Source organism: Erithacus rubecula, assembly GCF_903797595.1.
Source record: "Erithacus rubecula genome assembly, chromosome: 17".
Taxonomy (NCBI): domain Eukaryota; kingdom Metazoa; phylum Chordata; class Aves; order Passeriformes; family Muscicapidae; genus Erithacus; species Erithacus rubecula.
The window spans coordinates 3,295,202-3,310,684 of record NC_136669.1 but is presented as its reverse complement, the minus strand read 5'-3'; the positions used below and the strand labels follow the sequence as shown (position 1 = coordinate 3,310,684).

Below are 15,483 nucleotides of genomic sequence, written 5' to 3'. Positions count from 1 at the left end.
CCGCCGCTCTGCCCCTCCCCTTCTGCAAAAGGCAAGGCCCCCCGCTAAAACAGAATAACAACGATAAGAAAGCGCACACACACACGCACACACGATCGCGCCGTGGCCATGGCGATCCGCTCTGCCTTATGTAAAGGCAGAGCACACGGCCGAGCCCGCCAGGTTCCACGGCGGCTGCTGCGCAGCAGCGCCCGCCCCTCCGCCCGGTGCCGCAGAAGGCCGGCGGCGGGGGCTGCCCCGCTCCCCCCGGCCCCTGCCCGCCGCCGGCTCCTTGTTTTCCCCTCGCAGTGGGCAGAGCCCCCGGCCCTGGAGCAGGCGCCGCAGCTGCCGGCACCCCCACGACTTGTTGTTGGTGGGTCTGGTGCCGGGAGTACCCGGGAGGAGGGGCGGGGGCGGCGCACGGCGGGGCGGGAGCGGTATATGCTGCTCCTCGCCGGGGCCACGCTCCAGACCGGCCACCGCTCCGGAGCGAGCCCGGAGCCTCCCTCTGCCTGGAGTTGCAGTTCGTCTCCGATCCCCTTGGGATTTAAACCTTCTTCCATATATATATATATATATATCTATTTTTCCCCTCCTTCCTCCTCCTCCTGTCTTTTTCTCCCGTGCAAAGTGGAGCAGGAACTGCACCAAGGCAGCCCGCGAGATCCTGCAATATTGCTCCGATTTGTCCCTGCTATTATTCCTAATTAATTATTATTTTTGACCTCGCCCCGAGCCGGGGAGGGAAGCGGGACCATTCTCGGCAAGAGAAACCTTTCGCTCCGTATATCAATAAAGATTTTTGATTTTTCCCCTCTCCGAGGAGGGGCCGGGTGCAGGGCAGGCACGGCGGGGGGGGCCGGCCCTCGGCGGAGAGCGCAGCCCCGCGGTCCCGGCGCGGCGCGGAGCGGCGGCCGCGGCGGGGGGAGGCGGCCCCAGCGCCGCCCGCGCGAGGGGGGCAGCCGCCCCAGACAGGTGATGGGCGTTTCGGCTGCGCTCCGGATCGACTCCTTGGGTTTCACTTTGGTCTGATCTAAGCAAATATGCAGAAGTACCGGCTGGTCTAGTCCTAAGAGCCAAGAGGAGCGAGCGAGAGCGGCAGAAGGGAGAGCAGCCACGCTCCCGTAGCGAGAGGGGAACGTACAAACAGCGGCCGCGCCGTCATTGAGCCACCGCCGCCCCGGGCAGACCCGACCCACCCTGGATGCGGAGGACCCCCGAGCCACCCCGCTGCCTTTCCCCTGAGGGATGGTACTGAATTCCTGCGCGGCAGGAGCCGGCCTGCAGCCCCTCTCCATCAGCGTTGCCTTCCCTCCGTGTCTAAAGTGCACTAGACCGCGATGAGGACCTGGGCTTGCGTTTTGCTGATAGGTTTTGGGTACCTGTCCTTTACCTTCTCCGAGGTAGGTGAGAGCGGCTTCCCAGCGCTGCCGGTGCCCGGGGCACGCCGCAGCCGGGGGTCGGGGCGAGCCGCGGCGGAGGGCACGGGGAGGGAGCGGGCTGCCCACCTGGGCTCGGCGGGCATCCCTGCGCCCCGGCCCCGCAGGGAGCGCTGCCCTGCCCCGGGCCCTGCGGGGCCGAGCCCGGGAGCAAGTTGCCATTTCATGCATGGCAGAAGCGAAGGGGAATGACCGTGCATTCCGCTCCCGGACTGCTGGCTGCCCTTAAGAATTAATATGTATATAATATATACTATATATATAATAAATATATGATAAAATATCCACGCCCCGCGGGTGCCAGCGGGCTGCGGCTGTGCGGAAGCCGAGGGTGCGCGGAGCCGGGCCGCCCCCGCGGCGCCCAGCGCTGCACACGGCGCCCGCGGGCACCGCTACTGCCGCGGGCAGAACTTGGGTGAATCCCCCGCGCCCCAAAACGCCCGTCCCCGGTTTGTGAAGCTCCCCCGGAGCAGTCGGGAGCTCTCCCTCCCGCCTGCCCGCAGGGGACGGGGAGCCGCGTCCCGGGGTTGCTACAGGTGGCCCCGGTCGGGGCGAGCGCGGTGCTCGGCGCTGCACAGCGGCTATAACTTTTCCCGGGACCCGGTCCGCTTGGCACTGGGAGCCGCGACGTGGGGCACTGGTAGGATGGCGGCGCCCCGTGGGACGCGGTTCTCCTCCTCCTCCTCCTCCTGCCCGGCTCGGGGGAGCCCGGAGCTTGCCGTCCGCCGGGGATAACTTGGGCAGGCTCTGCCCGGGGTGGCTCCCGCCGCCGAGCGGGGCTCGGGCTCGGCGCTGCCGGGCACACGCTGCCAGGCGGGGCCGTGCGGAGCTGCCGCCCCACGGAGCGGTGGCGCAGTCGGCGCGCAGCCCCCGCGGGCGCGCAGGCGAGGGCGGCGGGAGCGCTCCGGCGCCCCGCGGAGCGCTGGGGGAGGGTGTGCGCGTGGATTTTCCCCGTTTCACCCCCGCATGTCCCGCAAACACCCCGCACCCTCCCCGGCAAGCCCCGAGGAGCGGCGCGCCGCACGCCCGGCGCTGCGGGCGGGACTGCGCGCTGACCCGCGGTGTGTGTGTCTTTGAAGGAGGCCGAGATCCCGCAGGAGCTCATCGAGCGGCTGGCGCACAGCGAGATCCACAGCATCCGCGACTTGCAGCGCCTCCTGGAGATTGACTCCGTAGGTAAATTAGTCCCGTCCTCCTTCCTTCCGCGCCGTCGGCCGCCGCCGCCCCGGGGGGAGGCCCCGCACGCCCCGCGCTCCCCGCACCTCGCCCGACACACCCGTGCGGGGAGCGGCCCCCGGAGCCAGGCCACCCCGGGCTGCGTGTCACAGCGAGGCGGCGGCCAAGGGGCCCATCGGGAATTAAAACTTCGTGGGGTTCAGGGTGGAGAGGGACCTCTTGACCCCCCGTGTTTTCAGAGCTCTCTCCGTCTCGCAGCGGAGAAGAATTGCCGTCAGGTTTGTTGTTGGTCTTGCATTGCTCTGTTATCTTTAAACTACTGTCCTAGAGGTATTTAAAATATTTGAAACAATATTTATGAATGAAGTAATGTCTCTTCAAGAGCTGGGCTTTATTAAAAGGAAAATAAACCGTCCGCACTGATTTTAAACAGAAACCTGCATATGAAGCTTACTCTCAATAATACACTTTTTTTTCCCCCCCCAAAAGAAAATAGTGCAGGGTTATTTTCTGCATCATTAGGCATGCAAATGGGTGTAGTGAGAACGTGCAGTTTAACAGATCGTTGCAGCAGTAAATCAGATCTAGAAGCATGGTATTGCTGGGTTCCTTATCGTTTGGTTTCACTTGATGCACTTTGTTCCTGGTGATTTCTTCCCTCAGTTGAGAGAGAATAAACCCGGCACCTTTGATGTGCCCAGGGGAAGCCTGCGTCTTGCTGAAGCACAAACATAGAGAAAAATGAATGAGTTCTTGCTTGCATTGGTACTGGGCCATCTCCTTTTAAACCATATGCTGTGTATTTTTGTAAAGTCTGTGCCAGGTTCAATCACCTTCATTCAGAGGATCCTTCTAGAGTTTAACTCACTGCTTTTTGTACAGTGCTCTATTAATGAGCAGGAACACACTAGAAACGTATTTTACAGTCATAGCTTTCAATTTTCATGTGATTAGGGAGCAAACGTTTACCCATTACACTGAAAATGGGAGTATTTCTGTCTTGCACAACACTTCACCATAGAGGCTAATTACTAATTACCAGGTTGGCATCGGTTTAATATTTTTGGAGAGCTGTGCTTCATCATTGTTGTTTATCACCACAATTAAAGAAACTTTCACAACAGGGAAGGGATATGCAGTTCATATTTCCCCACTGAAGGCTGTTTTGGACCAGACAAGTGCACTACTGCTAAATTTTTTTTCCCCAGTGAACTTGGTGGAGTTGGCTGCTGTTGCAGAAGGGCTGGATCTGAGTGCTAGCATTTTAAAATAGTGCGTGCTGCTCCTGCCTTTGAGTCAGGGTTCTGTAGCTACCAGAATACATTATTTTTTCAAATACCTCAGCGTAACAAGCACATGCTTCATTTTTAAATACCTCTTAGAAGGAGAGCAAAAGTTCACATGGCTCCATTGCAAGAGAATTGGGCAGACAAGTGGGGCAATGGCAGGAGCTGAAGAAATGGGTAGATGTAGCAGAGAAATTTATTTCAGAAAATAATTATTTACCTCGTGGCAAATATTAACTGGAGGATGCAAGACCGAAAATGGAAAAGGTCAGCCAGAAGTTTGCCCATTTCGTTTTGCTGTTTTTTGCAATTTGTCAGTTTAGAAACCATTAGAGAAACAAGAGACATAAATATTTTACTATCTCACTGTGAAACAGTAATTCCTTAAGACATGAACTCAAACAATATTAAAAAATAAAACCAAAATATTCAGCCTTTCACCCGGTTCTTGCTTATGTGAGTGCTGCTTTTGCCTGTGTGCTAAGCTGTGCTCTGAGCTACTCAGGCATGGTTGGGTTTTCATGGAGTAACCCGTCTTTACTACCCACATTTGCTTTTCCTGGGCACAGTCCTGCAGGCTTTACTGTCATGAGTAATTCTTACTCAAAGCTTATCAGAGTGACTAATGGGGTATTGAAATTGCTGTGCTTTCCTCAGTAAACAGGATCGGGCCTGTTTACTATATTTAGTATTAGCTCGAATTAGCAAATCAAATGCTTTCTCGTTGTCCCTGGTAAGATGATATTTCTGAAATATATTTCCTTAGGGCTGCAGTTGCCTTTAGGGAACAGCCAGTTCAGTGAGGGCTTGTACAGTAGGTATATTTCTCTTTTATAGCATGTACTCATTTTTCAGCTGAGGCTCAGAACAAAATCACTCCAATGACTATTCTCTCCCTCGTTTTAGTGCATGGTGTTGCCAGTCCTTCTGCATGTGAGTAGCCCTGTTTAAACTCAGTGGGTGGACTTGAGAATTAAGAATGATCTTGTAGGCTAAGAGTTTGCAGGATCAGGCATGCATGAAGAAAATGTCTGATATTCCTGAGTAACAAGGCGGAATCTGTGGAAAATGAAGGAAGAACAGTAATTTCTCTCTCCTGCAATGCAAAACATGTATTTTTAATTGGAAAAGTAAGTTTTGTAAGTCAGAGTGGGCAGGTTTTTCTTCTATTCTGACAGATTTGGTCTCTATATTGTAGCGCAGAGATGACTGATAACCCCTTCATAAAATTAGAAACCACACCCCCAGACCATCTGGCATATTACTTAAAGAAAAACACTACCCAACATGGAGCTTATCATTGTATTCATAAAAGAAAATCCAGGCCAGTTTGTCAGAGCCCAGTGCTGCATGTCCGACTCAGAGGCTAAAGGCAGCATGAAAATTCCCTGTTTCTATCAGGAAATAGGGTCTTGTAGCAATTTGTTGCGATTGGGATCCAGAGGCAGTGACAGAATTGCCTTGGCATGAGGGAGAGCAGTCTGACCCTGTTTAAAGGAGAAAACATGCACAGTCCCAGGAGGTGGGCAGCTCTAGTGTGCAGTTTTACTACGAGCAGACTAAATCCCCAAAACGGGGGCATTTCCTCTGCTCTGCCTGTGAAGTTCTCTCCGGCTCAGCAGCGTGGTTTTTCTCCTCGTGCTTCACCTCTCCCATCTGTCCTGTGGGAGGTAGAGTTCATTTCATCACCTATTATGTTTGCCTCCTGCTGGGAACAGATTTTTCCCCAAGTCATCTGCCTGCATGGGGAAAGGCAGGGCTGAGTGTGCCTCTTTGCACGGGTTAAGGGCATCCACCAGGGTCACTTTAGGCCATGTGAATTTAACAGCCTGTGATTAAGAACTAGCAGAGCAGCTTTTGTTAAGTGGAGAAACGTTCTAAATTAACTGTATACTTCCATGGAAAAAGTGTTAGGCTGCTGCAGTGCTCAATCTTTTGGAAAATGTGCTGTTGACTTTGGGTTTTGGTGTGCTGCTCAATGAAGGGCGTTGCAGTGCAGTGCTTTGGCTTCCCTTGCACCTCTTACACATCATGAGAGGCATCTTCTATGTGTGGCCTGTGTTTTTCCTGAGACAGATGAGGGAAAACTCCTCCTGCTTGGTTGATCACACCTAGGTAAAGGAAAAAACAAAACCTAAACTAAAACAGGATCTTGCGTGCCGCTATTTATATTTCCTTTAACAGATCAAAGTTGAAAACTTAATGACATCTATCTCTGCAGTTGAATGTCAGAAGGGCAAATTTTGTATCAGCCAAAAAGAAGATCAAAAAGCCAGGCTGATGTTGCCGTGGGCTTTCTGGCTCTAGGACTGATTTGTAAGACAGACCATTTCAGTTTATTGTACCTTGCATTGAATTCCTGAAAAAAAAAGAGATTATAAGAATTTCCTAAACTGCTGCTGTTGGTACTAGAAGTCTTGGATCTGTACTTTCTGGATGTACATCAAAGTGAAATCTAGAAGGGTTTGCTTTAAGATTGCATGTTTTGGGAGTTGTATCTCCCATAAAATAGTTTGGTAAGAAGATGGAAATGCAAAAGTATAAATTGATACATAGAAAATAGTAGTAAACTTAGGATGCTTTCCACATGCTGCTTGAGTGTGAAGAGTAATCATGTATTGGCAGAATGTCACAGGAGCTCTGTGATTTATATTCCATGACCCAGTGGAAAATTGCCAATCTGACAAAAAAGAACAATTTCAACTACACTAATGGATTGACCAAGGCTAATTGCAAGAGTTTTTGTGCCCATCATTGATATGTTGTCAGTACATAAAAGATTACAGACAAATTTCTTGATTGGCTGCCATGAAAACATTTTTTTATTATTAAATCGTTAAAAGAAAGCTTCACTAATCTGGCTCGGTGCAGCATCCTCCATCTTCACTTGGTGACGAGCACTGTTGGAGTTCTAAACTAAGAACCACCCATTTCTGCTCTAAACCTCTTTTTGTGAGGTGCTAAGCACCCATAAACTTGCATTTCCTTTGCTAAGAGCTTATCCTCACCCTGCAACTAAATCAGTACATTGAGGGAAGAACTGATACAAATTCAGTATCACCCTTCCTTAAAGTCAAACTAGAGAGTGCACTTTGTAGCATTGTGGTTTTAATGAAATAAAAGGAGGTCTTCTGGCCACACTTTCAGAGCTAAGTATGAGTTTCAAAGCTGATTTTTCACTCCTGCTGGGACAAGACTCCAGTTGACTTAAACATTGCTTGAAGTGCATTGATTTTCCCATTGACTTCACTGGGAAATGGAATTCCTTCCAAATGCCTGTGGGAGTCAGGGGGGACACTTAAGTGCCTTTAGCATTGTAGTGTCTTCTGGCTCCTGCCATGCCCCGTGGTTCTGTTATTAAACCAAACTTGCATGATGTGTTGATAGAAATAATACAATTTGTGTTATATAACACACTGAGGTTTGACTGGAACTTGTTCTGCTGAGCTAGCTGTGTAGATAGATCTTTTTTTGTAGCCCTCACAGACAGACATGAACTTAGGAACTGCTGTACATGCTTAAGATTTGTTTTGAGACAGTGAGTTACAGCGTAGCCCAGAGGCCTTCTTCACCTTAGGAATCATCTTTTAAACAGCACACCTTCTTGAAGTGTCATTTTGCTTTATAAATGTGGTGATGGAAAATGCCTAATGGCATCTGAGTCCTGCACTTCTGTGTAAGCACATGACTTAACTCACTGATTAGCTGATCATACCAGTGCTTTGGATCTCACCAGCTTCTTCACAGGAGGCAGTGAGGGATCCTTCACGCTGGCAGGGAGCTGTGCCAGCAGTGCTGAGTGTGGGATTAGGAGCCATGGCCCAGCCCTGGCACCTCTGCCAGCTTCCCTTTCTAACCTGATGCCTGTGCCCACCAAGCAGTTGGGATTAGAGGCTTTACTTTTGTGTTTAATCTCCTTATAAACACTGTTTGCTTGTGCATGGACATGCTTCTTGCTCTGAGCCTAGCTTGGAGCTCGGGCTGAGCAGAATTCACGCTGCTGTCGAGTATCACTGCATTGCCTCAAATTGAGGGAGAGGTTGTGACAACTTGAAGCTGCCAAAAAGGAGGTCAGTATTAAGGTGCTGGGTGGCTGAGTGCTAGGAAACAGAAGAGGGCTGGAGGCACAGCAGAACGGATCCTCATTTTGCATAACACCATTTGGGATCAGGTGGATGGCCTGGTGCCATTGGAATGGGATGTGGGAGACCTGGCTCCTCTCCCCAGCTCAGTTGCAAACTTCCTGTGGGATCTCTGGCAAGCCATTTTATTTATACCACTGATGAGTTTTCTGGAGTATGGGGTGCAATAAAAGCAGAAATAAAACCCTTTAGTCATTGCTGTGTTACATGACAGGACTGGGACTGCAAATAAGGCCCAATACCAGCTAATTAGTCTGGTTCCAAAATTTCCCATCGAAATCTATGGGAAACAAGCACCACATATAGGAACTAGGAGCCAATTTACTTGGATAAATTGACACTGTGGGTTTCACAATTACTAATTTAATACGAAAACCTGTTCAGCTGATAGGGAGAATAAACAGAACCAGTGGGTGATCCCAGCACTACCTCTTGGACCTCTGATTTTATCTTCTCTTAGCTACTTACAATAGTATTTTCCAAGAAGCAATGATAAACCCTGAGATGCAGAACTCTTTCTAAGGTGCTGGAGATCCTGCTGTCTTCACATCTCACCTGGCTGCACAGGTGATTTCACAAGCTGCACGTTCCTTAGGGCACAATTTCTTGGAGGGACGAGAAAAGGAGTTGGTTGTTTTGTGCAGCAGAGCCTTATGATGTGTGTTACTAATAAAACTGAGATTAAAACAAGTTCCAGAGACAGGCAGCTGTGTGTACAGAACAAACTGGAAGCAGGGAGTGTGACAGTGCAGAAGATGGGAGTGTAGGGTGTTGGTGGCTTGCAGAGAGGGTAATTGAGCACTGTGTAATACCCTTTTGCATTTTTTTAGAGCATGTCACAGCTTTCTTAGGAGTCAGCAGTGAAACCTTGTAACTCTGCAGTGATGTTCCAGAGGACACTCCAAGCAGCAGAGTGGTGCCAAACCCCTTAGTTTGGGTGTCCTGGGGTCTGTGTGCAGTTCTCTGTTTGCTTCCTTCTTCCTGATCCCCCGTTTGCAGACTCTGCTTGTGGTTTTCAGACCCCACGGCATGGGACACGACCTGAACTGCTTCACTTAACAAACCCAAATAGTTGGAGCAGTTATTTTGTTGTTTTTTATGATAAATGAAATGCCAAGTTTTCCATCTTTGCTTTTTCTCATGGCCCTTTAACCCATGTGGTAGGCTTATTTAGGGAACAAGACAAGCCTGGATGCAGTCCCAGAGTTTGCAGTAGCTTCAGATGCCCCTCCAAAGGTTAGGATACTTCACAGGGGATTTGTTCTGCAACAGAGAGGCTAAAAGGAAACCCATGCTAGTTACTTTTTGCTTTTGATTCTGTCCTAGTACTGCCCTGAAAACCAAGTAAGAAAATTTACAGAGGCAGCATTGTTGCTGTTGGGTCTAATACCATATTGTCTACTGTTGCCTCTTACCAGAACTTCAAAATGTTTGTAAGAAACACTTCACATGCAGGATTATTGTTCCTATTTCTACACCTTTCCAGTAAGAAAAGCCATGTTATGCCTTTCACATCAAAATGCAACTGTTTTACTTTAGATATGGTTTTCTGCCACAGTGTGTGCACTGTTTTGGGGGGCTTTCAGTAAAATGGACATTGGAATTAAATTGTGCATGCTTGTACACGACATTCAATATCTTGTGTCTTTCATCCTTGCCTTCTGCCCTTGCAATTGCATTACCAGAGGTTACATTAGATTAATTGTAGCAGGATTTGCTCTTGTCCCTATGATCAGCTCAGATTTGTAACAGTGAAACAGCGCTGTAGCAACACTGGTGCAAGTAACATACCTGAGGTTTAACATTTTGTTTCTTTTCTAGGATATGATGATGTTTCAGAAACAAACTTGAGATCTTACAGCGTTCATTCTGCTAAACATGTGCAAGAGAACCGTCCTGTGCCCATTCGTAGAAAAAGAAGCATTGGTAAGAAACAAGCTATTTGTGCTTTGGGAGTGAAAGCAGAGGGGGTGCTTTTGGTCAGCCAAGCAGGACATTTCACTGGAAAAAATGTGACATGCACAAAGGGAAAAAAGGGCCATTTCTAGCTTCTGCCTTTCTTTTTTGCACAAAACAAGCCATTGCCTGAGAAGCTGTCTTCTGGAGGATGTCCATAGGAGACAGACATGCACAAATTCTTTACATTCACTTTCTTGTTGCAGCATGTTGGAAAGCTAGACCTTGGTTAGAAAATGCTGTGATATTCAATGTATAATTCATAGTGTGGGGAACAACTACAGCAGTGTGCTTTAAAAAACATCAACAGTTGGTAGAGTTTTCAGTACAGAAGCTCCACAAAGGGAAACAGCTTGACTCTTTATTCACAAGAAAAATACAGTTTATCCCAAAAATTAAAAGCCATTGATGCAAACGCCAGGGCATTGATTTCCATTTCTGTGTAGGGCATGTTTACAGGGGATTTTATCCTGATTAATAATGATAGTGATCCAACAAAACCCAAATATAAATTTAAAAAAAGGATGCACAAATAGGATTTATGTGCAGTGCTTGCTCATCTGATTAAGTGTGAGTGTCCCCCCATTCCACTGGAGTGTGGAAAACATCCACACTGCTACCCATGGTGGGTAATTCAGTGTGGTGGCAGGCAGAGATGGCCCAGCCTGCTGTCAGCAGGGATTTGCAGTGTGAATTGGCAGCTCTGGGGAGAGCAGTGGTTCTGAGGCAACGTTGGCACCTCACCCTGCAAGGTGCTGGATGCCTCCCCACCACAGGCACTGGGAACTGCCTGTGCTCAATAACTTGTAGGAGTTGCCAGCTATCTTGCAGTTTTGCATCTGTTAATTTTCCTGAGTTCATGGCACTGGGGGTTGAAAGTAAGAATTTTCACTCTGTTTAGTCTGTTGAAATGCATCTCTTTCAAAACTAAGCCTAGATTTCTATGTTGCAGGCCTGAGCTTCTTGTACATAAAAACTAAGTGAAGAAGTGCAGGCAGTGTTCCAGTTCCCTGACACATCTAACCCAAAGCTATCACAAGCTACCATTGCAAGGCAAAAAAAAAAAAAAAAAAAAAAAAAAAATCCCAGATGTCTTTGGAGAACTTATCAGCAAACAACTTGTTCCTGAAATTGCTATTTTTTTCTGGACTGTTTTGAAATACCAGCTTGACTTCTTAAACAGTCCCTAGGTTGATGATGATACATGGTTTGGATCATGGCAGCATCACACAGTAGTACAGAGCTACTCTTTATAATTCCAAACAAGCTCATTTTACCTGAACCCACCAGGATATTGGTTTAACTGCAGGTTTTTTGGTCATGCTGATGTTTTGCATCATTCAAGAAATAACAAATTAAATAAACCCCAACATGTACAAAGCTTTGATGACTTCAGAAAAGATGGCAGTTGCCCTTTGGAATGGTGGTTGAACCAGACTCCCTGATGTGGGGATGTTAAAGTTCTGGAAGTGGAAACCCAAAATCTTGAAAATTTCAAGCTGGTGCAGGTTGTTTCCCAGCTGTGCAAATTGGGTATGATACAGATAACCCTCAATTTAACCTCTGAGGGGTGTTTGCTGCCTGTTGCATGTTTGTGTGATGGTGTTTGTGTGCAGGGATGACCCCAGTGCTGGAAAACAGCAGCTGCTGTTGCACAGTCACTCAGAGGCTGTTCTAGGGGGGTCATTGAATGTGGAGGAGCTCTTGGCTTGCTGTCACTTCCAGAGCCAGGATTGTCTTATCTCATGGTATGTGCTCCAAGCTGTGTTGGGAGCCAAGCCATTGGGAACCCTGATTTTAGGGCTGGGCTTTGGGAGCGAGTCAGGCTCATCCCCAGGCAGTGAGCAGGGGGATGCAGCACTGCTGCCAGCTGGGTGCTGAGGGGTGGGGCAGTGCTCAGCTGGGCTGTGACTGTGCTGTGCCCTGTGCCCCGTGCAGAGGAGGCCATCCCAGCAGTGTGCAAGACACGGACGGTGATCTACGAGATCCCTCGGAGCCAGATCGACCCCACCTCGGCCAATTTCCTGATCTGGCCGCCCTGCGTGGAGGTGAAGCGCTGCACCGGCTGCTGCAACACCAGCAGCGTCAGGTGCCAGCCCTCCCGGATACACCACAGGAGTGTCAAGGTGAGCAGGGGCTGCAGGGCCCCTCCCCAGCCTGGGAACCCCCCTGCTGTGTGCCCCAAACCTTCCCCACCCCCCTCGGGTAGAGCCCCCCTCTGCGCTTTGAGTGAGCAGATGGACTGTCTGAGCTATGTGGTCATTGGAAAATCTTGGGTTTGGATTTGCTTTTCACAGGATTCCCTTTAGGTTTTCTCTCTCTCTCTTTTTTTTTCTTTTTTTTTTTTTGTTTTTTTGTTTTTTTGTTTTTGCAATGAAAATAAAGTTGATTGTGCCTTTCCCATGATCTCGCACAGTGCAGATCTTAAAGTTAAGAAGATAAAATGACTCAAGGGGCATTGGACTTAAAAAAATAAATAAATCACAGTATGGAATGCTGTTTTCTTAATTAAATATTATGCAGCCTAAATTGGGCTTTTATATCTGACAACATAACACTTTTGATCTGAAAAAATGTGTTTCAAATTATCTTACCCCTGGGATAGAAGACTCAACAGCTTCATGCTGTATTTACTCATTAGACAAAATCCCTATTGCAACTTTCCAGTAAATATTACGTGAAATATTTATGTTCATTTGGCTTCACTATGTTCTAATTTTTATCAGTATTTAAACAAGTACTGTTGATCTACATCTGTGTGTAGGAGATTAGACTTACACTTAGCATTCATATTTTGAAGACTCTGTGTTCTTGTTGCTCTGAATTTCTTAAGAGCAGAATTAAAATAAACCCCACCACATTCTTGAACGTAAAATTGCTCAGCACAACACACCAATTGCTGCACTTGCAATGGATTTCTTGAGAAAAGTGCTTTTCATTTAGTGCTGTGCATCCTAGAACAAAAATAATGCACTTAAGTAATTTCATTGTTTTTCATACACTGTTTTTCATACATGCAGACATTTGTCTGCGCAGAATTTCTTTTTCTTTTCTGGTTCTGAACACTTGAGAAATGTTTTTGCATTCAAATAAGCTGGAGAAACATCTGAGATTATCTCAGTGTTCCCAAAAATAATCATACTTTACACTTGCTTGCTGCCTTGCCTTAATGGGATCCGCTTTGCACAAACAATTAAAAATGAGGTCAAAATTTGGATCAATAATTACTTAAGAACAAATTGGGGAGATTGAAGGACTGCAACTGTAAAACTTTCTGAATAGGAGCTAAACAGGAAAGTGCCTCATGGTTGTGATATTTAGTGCTGTTGCCTTTGGGTTTGCTGCAGTTTCCCGTTGATTTTGTGCAGCAGCAAACACGTACAGAGCAGCTGGACGTGCTCAGCAAAGAGCTGAGATGTGTGTGATGAACTTGCTGTTGGTACCTGTGATAGTGCAACCTTGTGCTTCTCTCCTACCCTTGAGGGAGGGGGGAGGTGACAGATGAGAGGGTCTTGGCTGTCCCCCTGCTGCTGAGACTCACAGTGTTCCCTAAGCTGCAAACTCCTGGCAAACATCCTTGCAGGATGTCACTGCTGGGGCTGCTTCCCCAGCACACCACCACGTTGAAGGAATTTTAGTCTCTCAGCCTGTTGTAGTGCTTTTGGATTTACATTCATTTTAGTAGGGCACAAGCTAAAAGTAGGTTCAGCTGAGCAGCTGCTTTTCGTGGCTGTGTAAATATGTTGCCACCAGCAATATCAATATACGTCAACCAGCTTTGGAGGACAATTTTTTTTTTTTTTTCCAAGCTCCAAGACTGCTCCAAACAGTCATTAAGTAGCAGGGAAAAAAAAAGGACAAGAGGTCAAGCAGGAACAGGATGTTCATTGTAAAGGTTGTAGGCTGACCCCACTGTCACACCAGAACTCTTAGAACAGAATCCATATTTATGCCCTCCAGAGTCAGATCCCCTTGTAGCTTTGATGTAATTGATGGTTTTCTGAGCCTTTTGCCAATCCTAAGTTTAGAGCTGAATGTCTGCTCATGCCATTAAGTAGCTGGCTCAGAGCAAGGGTCCCTGGAAAGGTGGGAGCAGTTTTGGAGAGCTGCTCTGCTGTGCAGTTGGAAAGCCGGCTTGTGTTTTCCCCTGATGTCAGACTGCATAAAAGCTCTCTTTTGATGGAACATTGAAAAGGCTTTCCCTGCTTCCTCCTCATTGACAAGGTAGTGAGATCATAGCTGGCCCATTCACACTAGAAAAATGTTCATCCAGAAAGGTCAGCAAGTGGGTTTGCATCATCCAACAGGCCAAAGCAAAGGGTGTTTTCTTTGTCTCACTGAGGGCCACTGTAGTCAAGGTTAAGAGACGGCTGGGGCAGTGTGGGAGGAGCAGTGGAGCTGCTGTGTTCAGGCACTTCATTCCTGGGACATGATTCAAGGGCTGGAGGGTTTGGGGGATGCCCTTTCTTCTTCTTCACTGGGCTCTCATCAGTGAAATACCATTAATGTGGAATTGAAGCTGTAGGGAGGCTCCAAGCCAGGGGGGTTGGTGGAACAGCTTTCCTGAAATGGGTGTAGTAAGGTTTCCCTTTCACTGGGTGGGTTTCATTAGTGAAAGGTGGGTTTGCCCTGCACAGTGACAGTGAGCCCATGAGAGCACAGCCTCCTGGCCCTGAGGACATCTCTGTTCAGCAAACTGCTCCTGCACAGCCCCACAGAACTCGGACTGAGATGAAGAGGCTGGCTGGGAGCTGCTCTTGGATGGGAAGGAAAGGATTCTATTTCTCTCCTTATAGAGGAATGGTGACAGGGATGGGGGTGTTAGGGGTGTTGGTGTCTGTTACAGAGAGATTTTCTCCTCTGTGTGCAAAAGCATTTCAGTAATGTCTGCAGATCCTGTTGCTTCTGTCCAGTGAGTTCAAGTATTTACCAAGTACCAGACCATAATTTATTTGGGAGGGTTCTGAATAAGAGTCTTCCCAAGAGGTTTTCTGAGCATGGTGTTGTTCTTGCTGGGTTTGGTCACAGAAGCAGAAAATAATATTATGGAGCAAATTCTGTGTTTACTACTAATTTTGAATAGCCAAATTGAACAATATGATTGTTTGCAGCAATGCCTATATGCAAATTAAGAGACAAGAGCTAAATTACTCCATCTTCCTCAGCTTAACCTCAGGTTGGCCTTGAGCAGAAGCTCTGCAGCTTCAAGCATTTCTGCATATTCAGTGTTGAGCTTGTCTGGGGAATCTTAACCTGGTATATTCTTAGAGTAAAATATGGGGATGAAGTGAAGAGAAAAGGAGCTGGACAGGAGGGAATGCAGGAGCAGCTCCTCATCTGTCACTGGGGAGTTGTTCAGAGGTTGTAAAAAGAATGCTGGAGTTCAGGAAGAGCTGCTCAGCAGAGCTCCCCAGCCTCAGAGCAGGTTGGAAAGGCCTTGCAGAACACACAGGGTGTGTAGCTGAAATAGCTGTATGTCATTATTTGCAGCCTTAAGAACCTTTT

At 47.8% G+C, this 15,483-nt stretch overlaps 1 protein-coding gene across 6 annotated transcripts in view; it reads left to right on the top strand.

Moving 5' to 3' along the window:
- Positions 1-463: 463 nt before the first annotated feature.
- The window catches only part of PDGFA (platelet derived growth factor subunit A), a 34,456-nt gene continuing 19,436 nt past the window's right edge, over positions 464-15,483 (top strand). For all 6 annotated transcript variants that reach the window (XR_013776202.1, XR_013776203.1, XR_013776204.1 and 3 more), the window contains exons 1-4: positions 464-1,382; positions 2,498-2,594; positions 9,844-9,948; positions 11,917-12,104. Coding sequence is in view for 3 of the 6 variants with exons in the window: in XM_079320667.1 (XP_079176793.1) it covers positions 1,320-1,382; positions 2,498-2,594; positions 9,844-9,948; positions 11,917-12,104 (453 nt within the window). In the remaining 3 variants the exon portion in view is untranslated. The remainder of the gene's footprint in view (positions 1,383-2,497; positions 2,595-9,843; positions 9,949-11,916; positions 12,105-15,483) is intronic.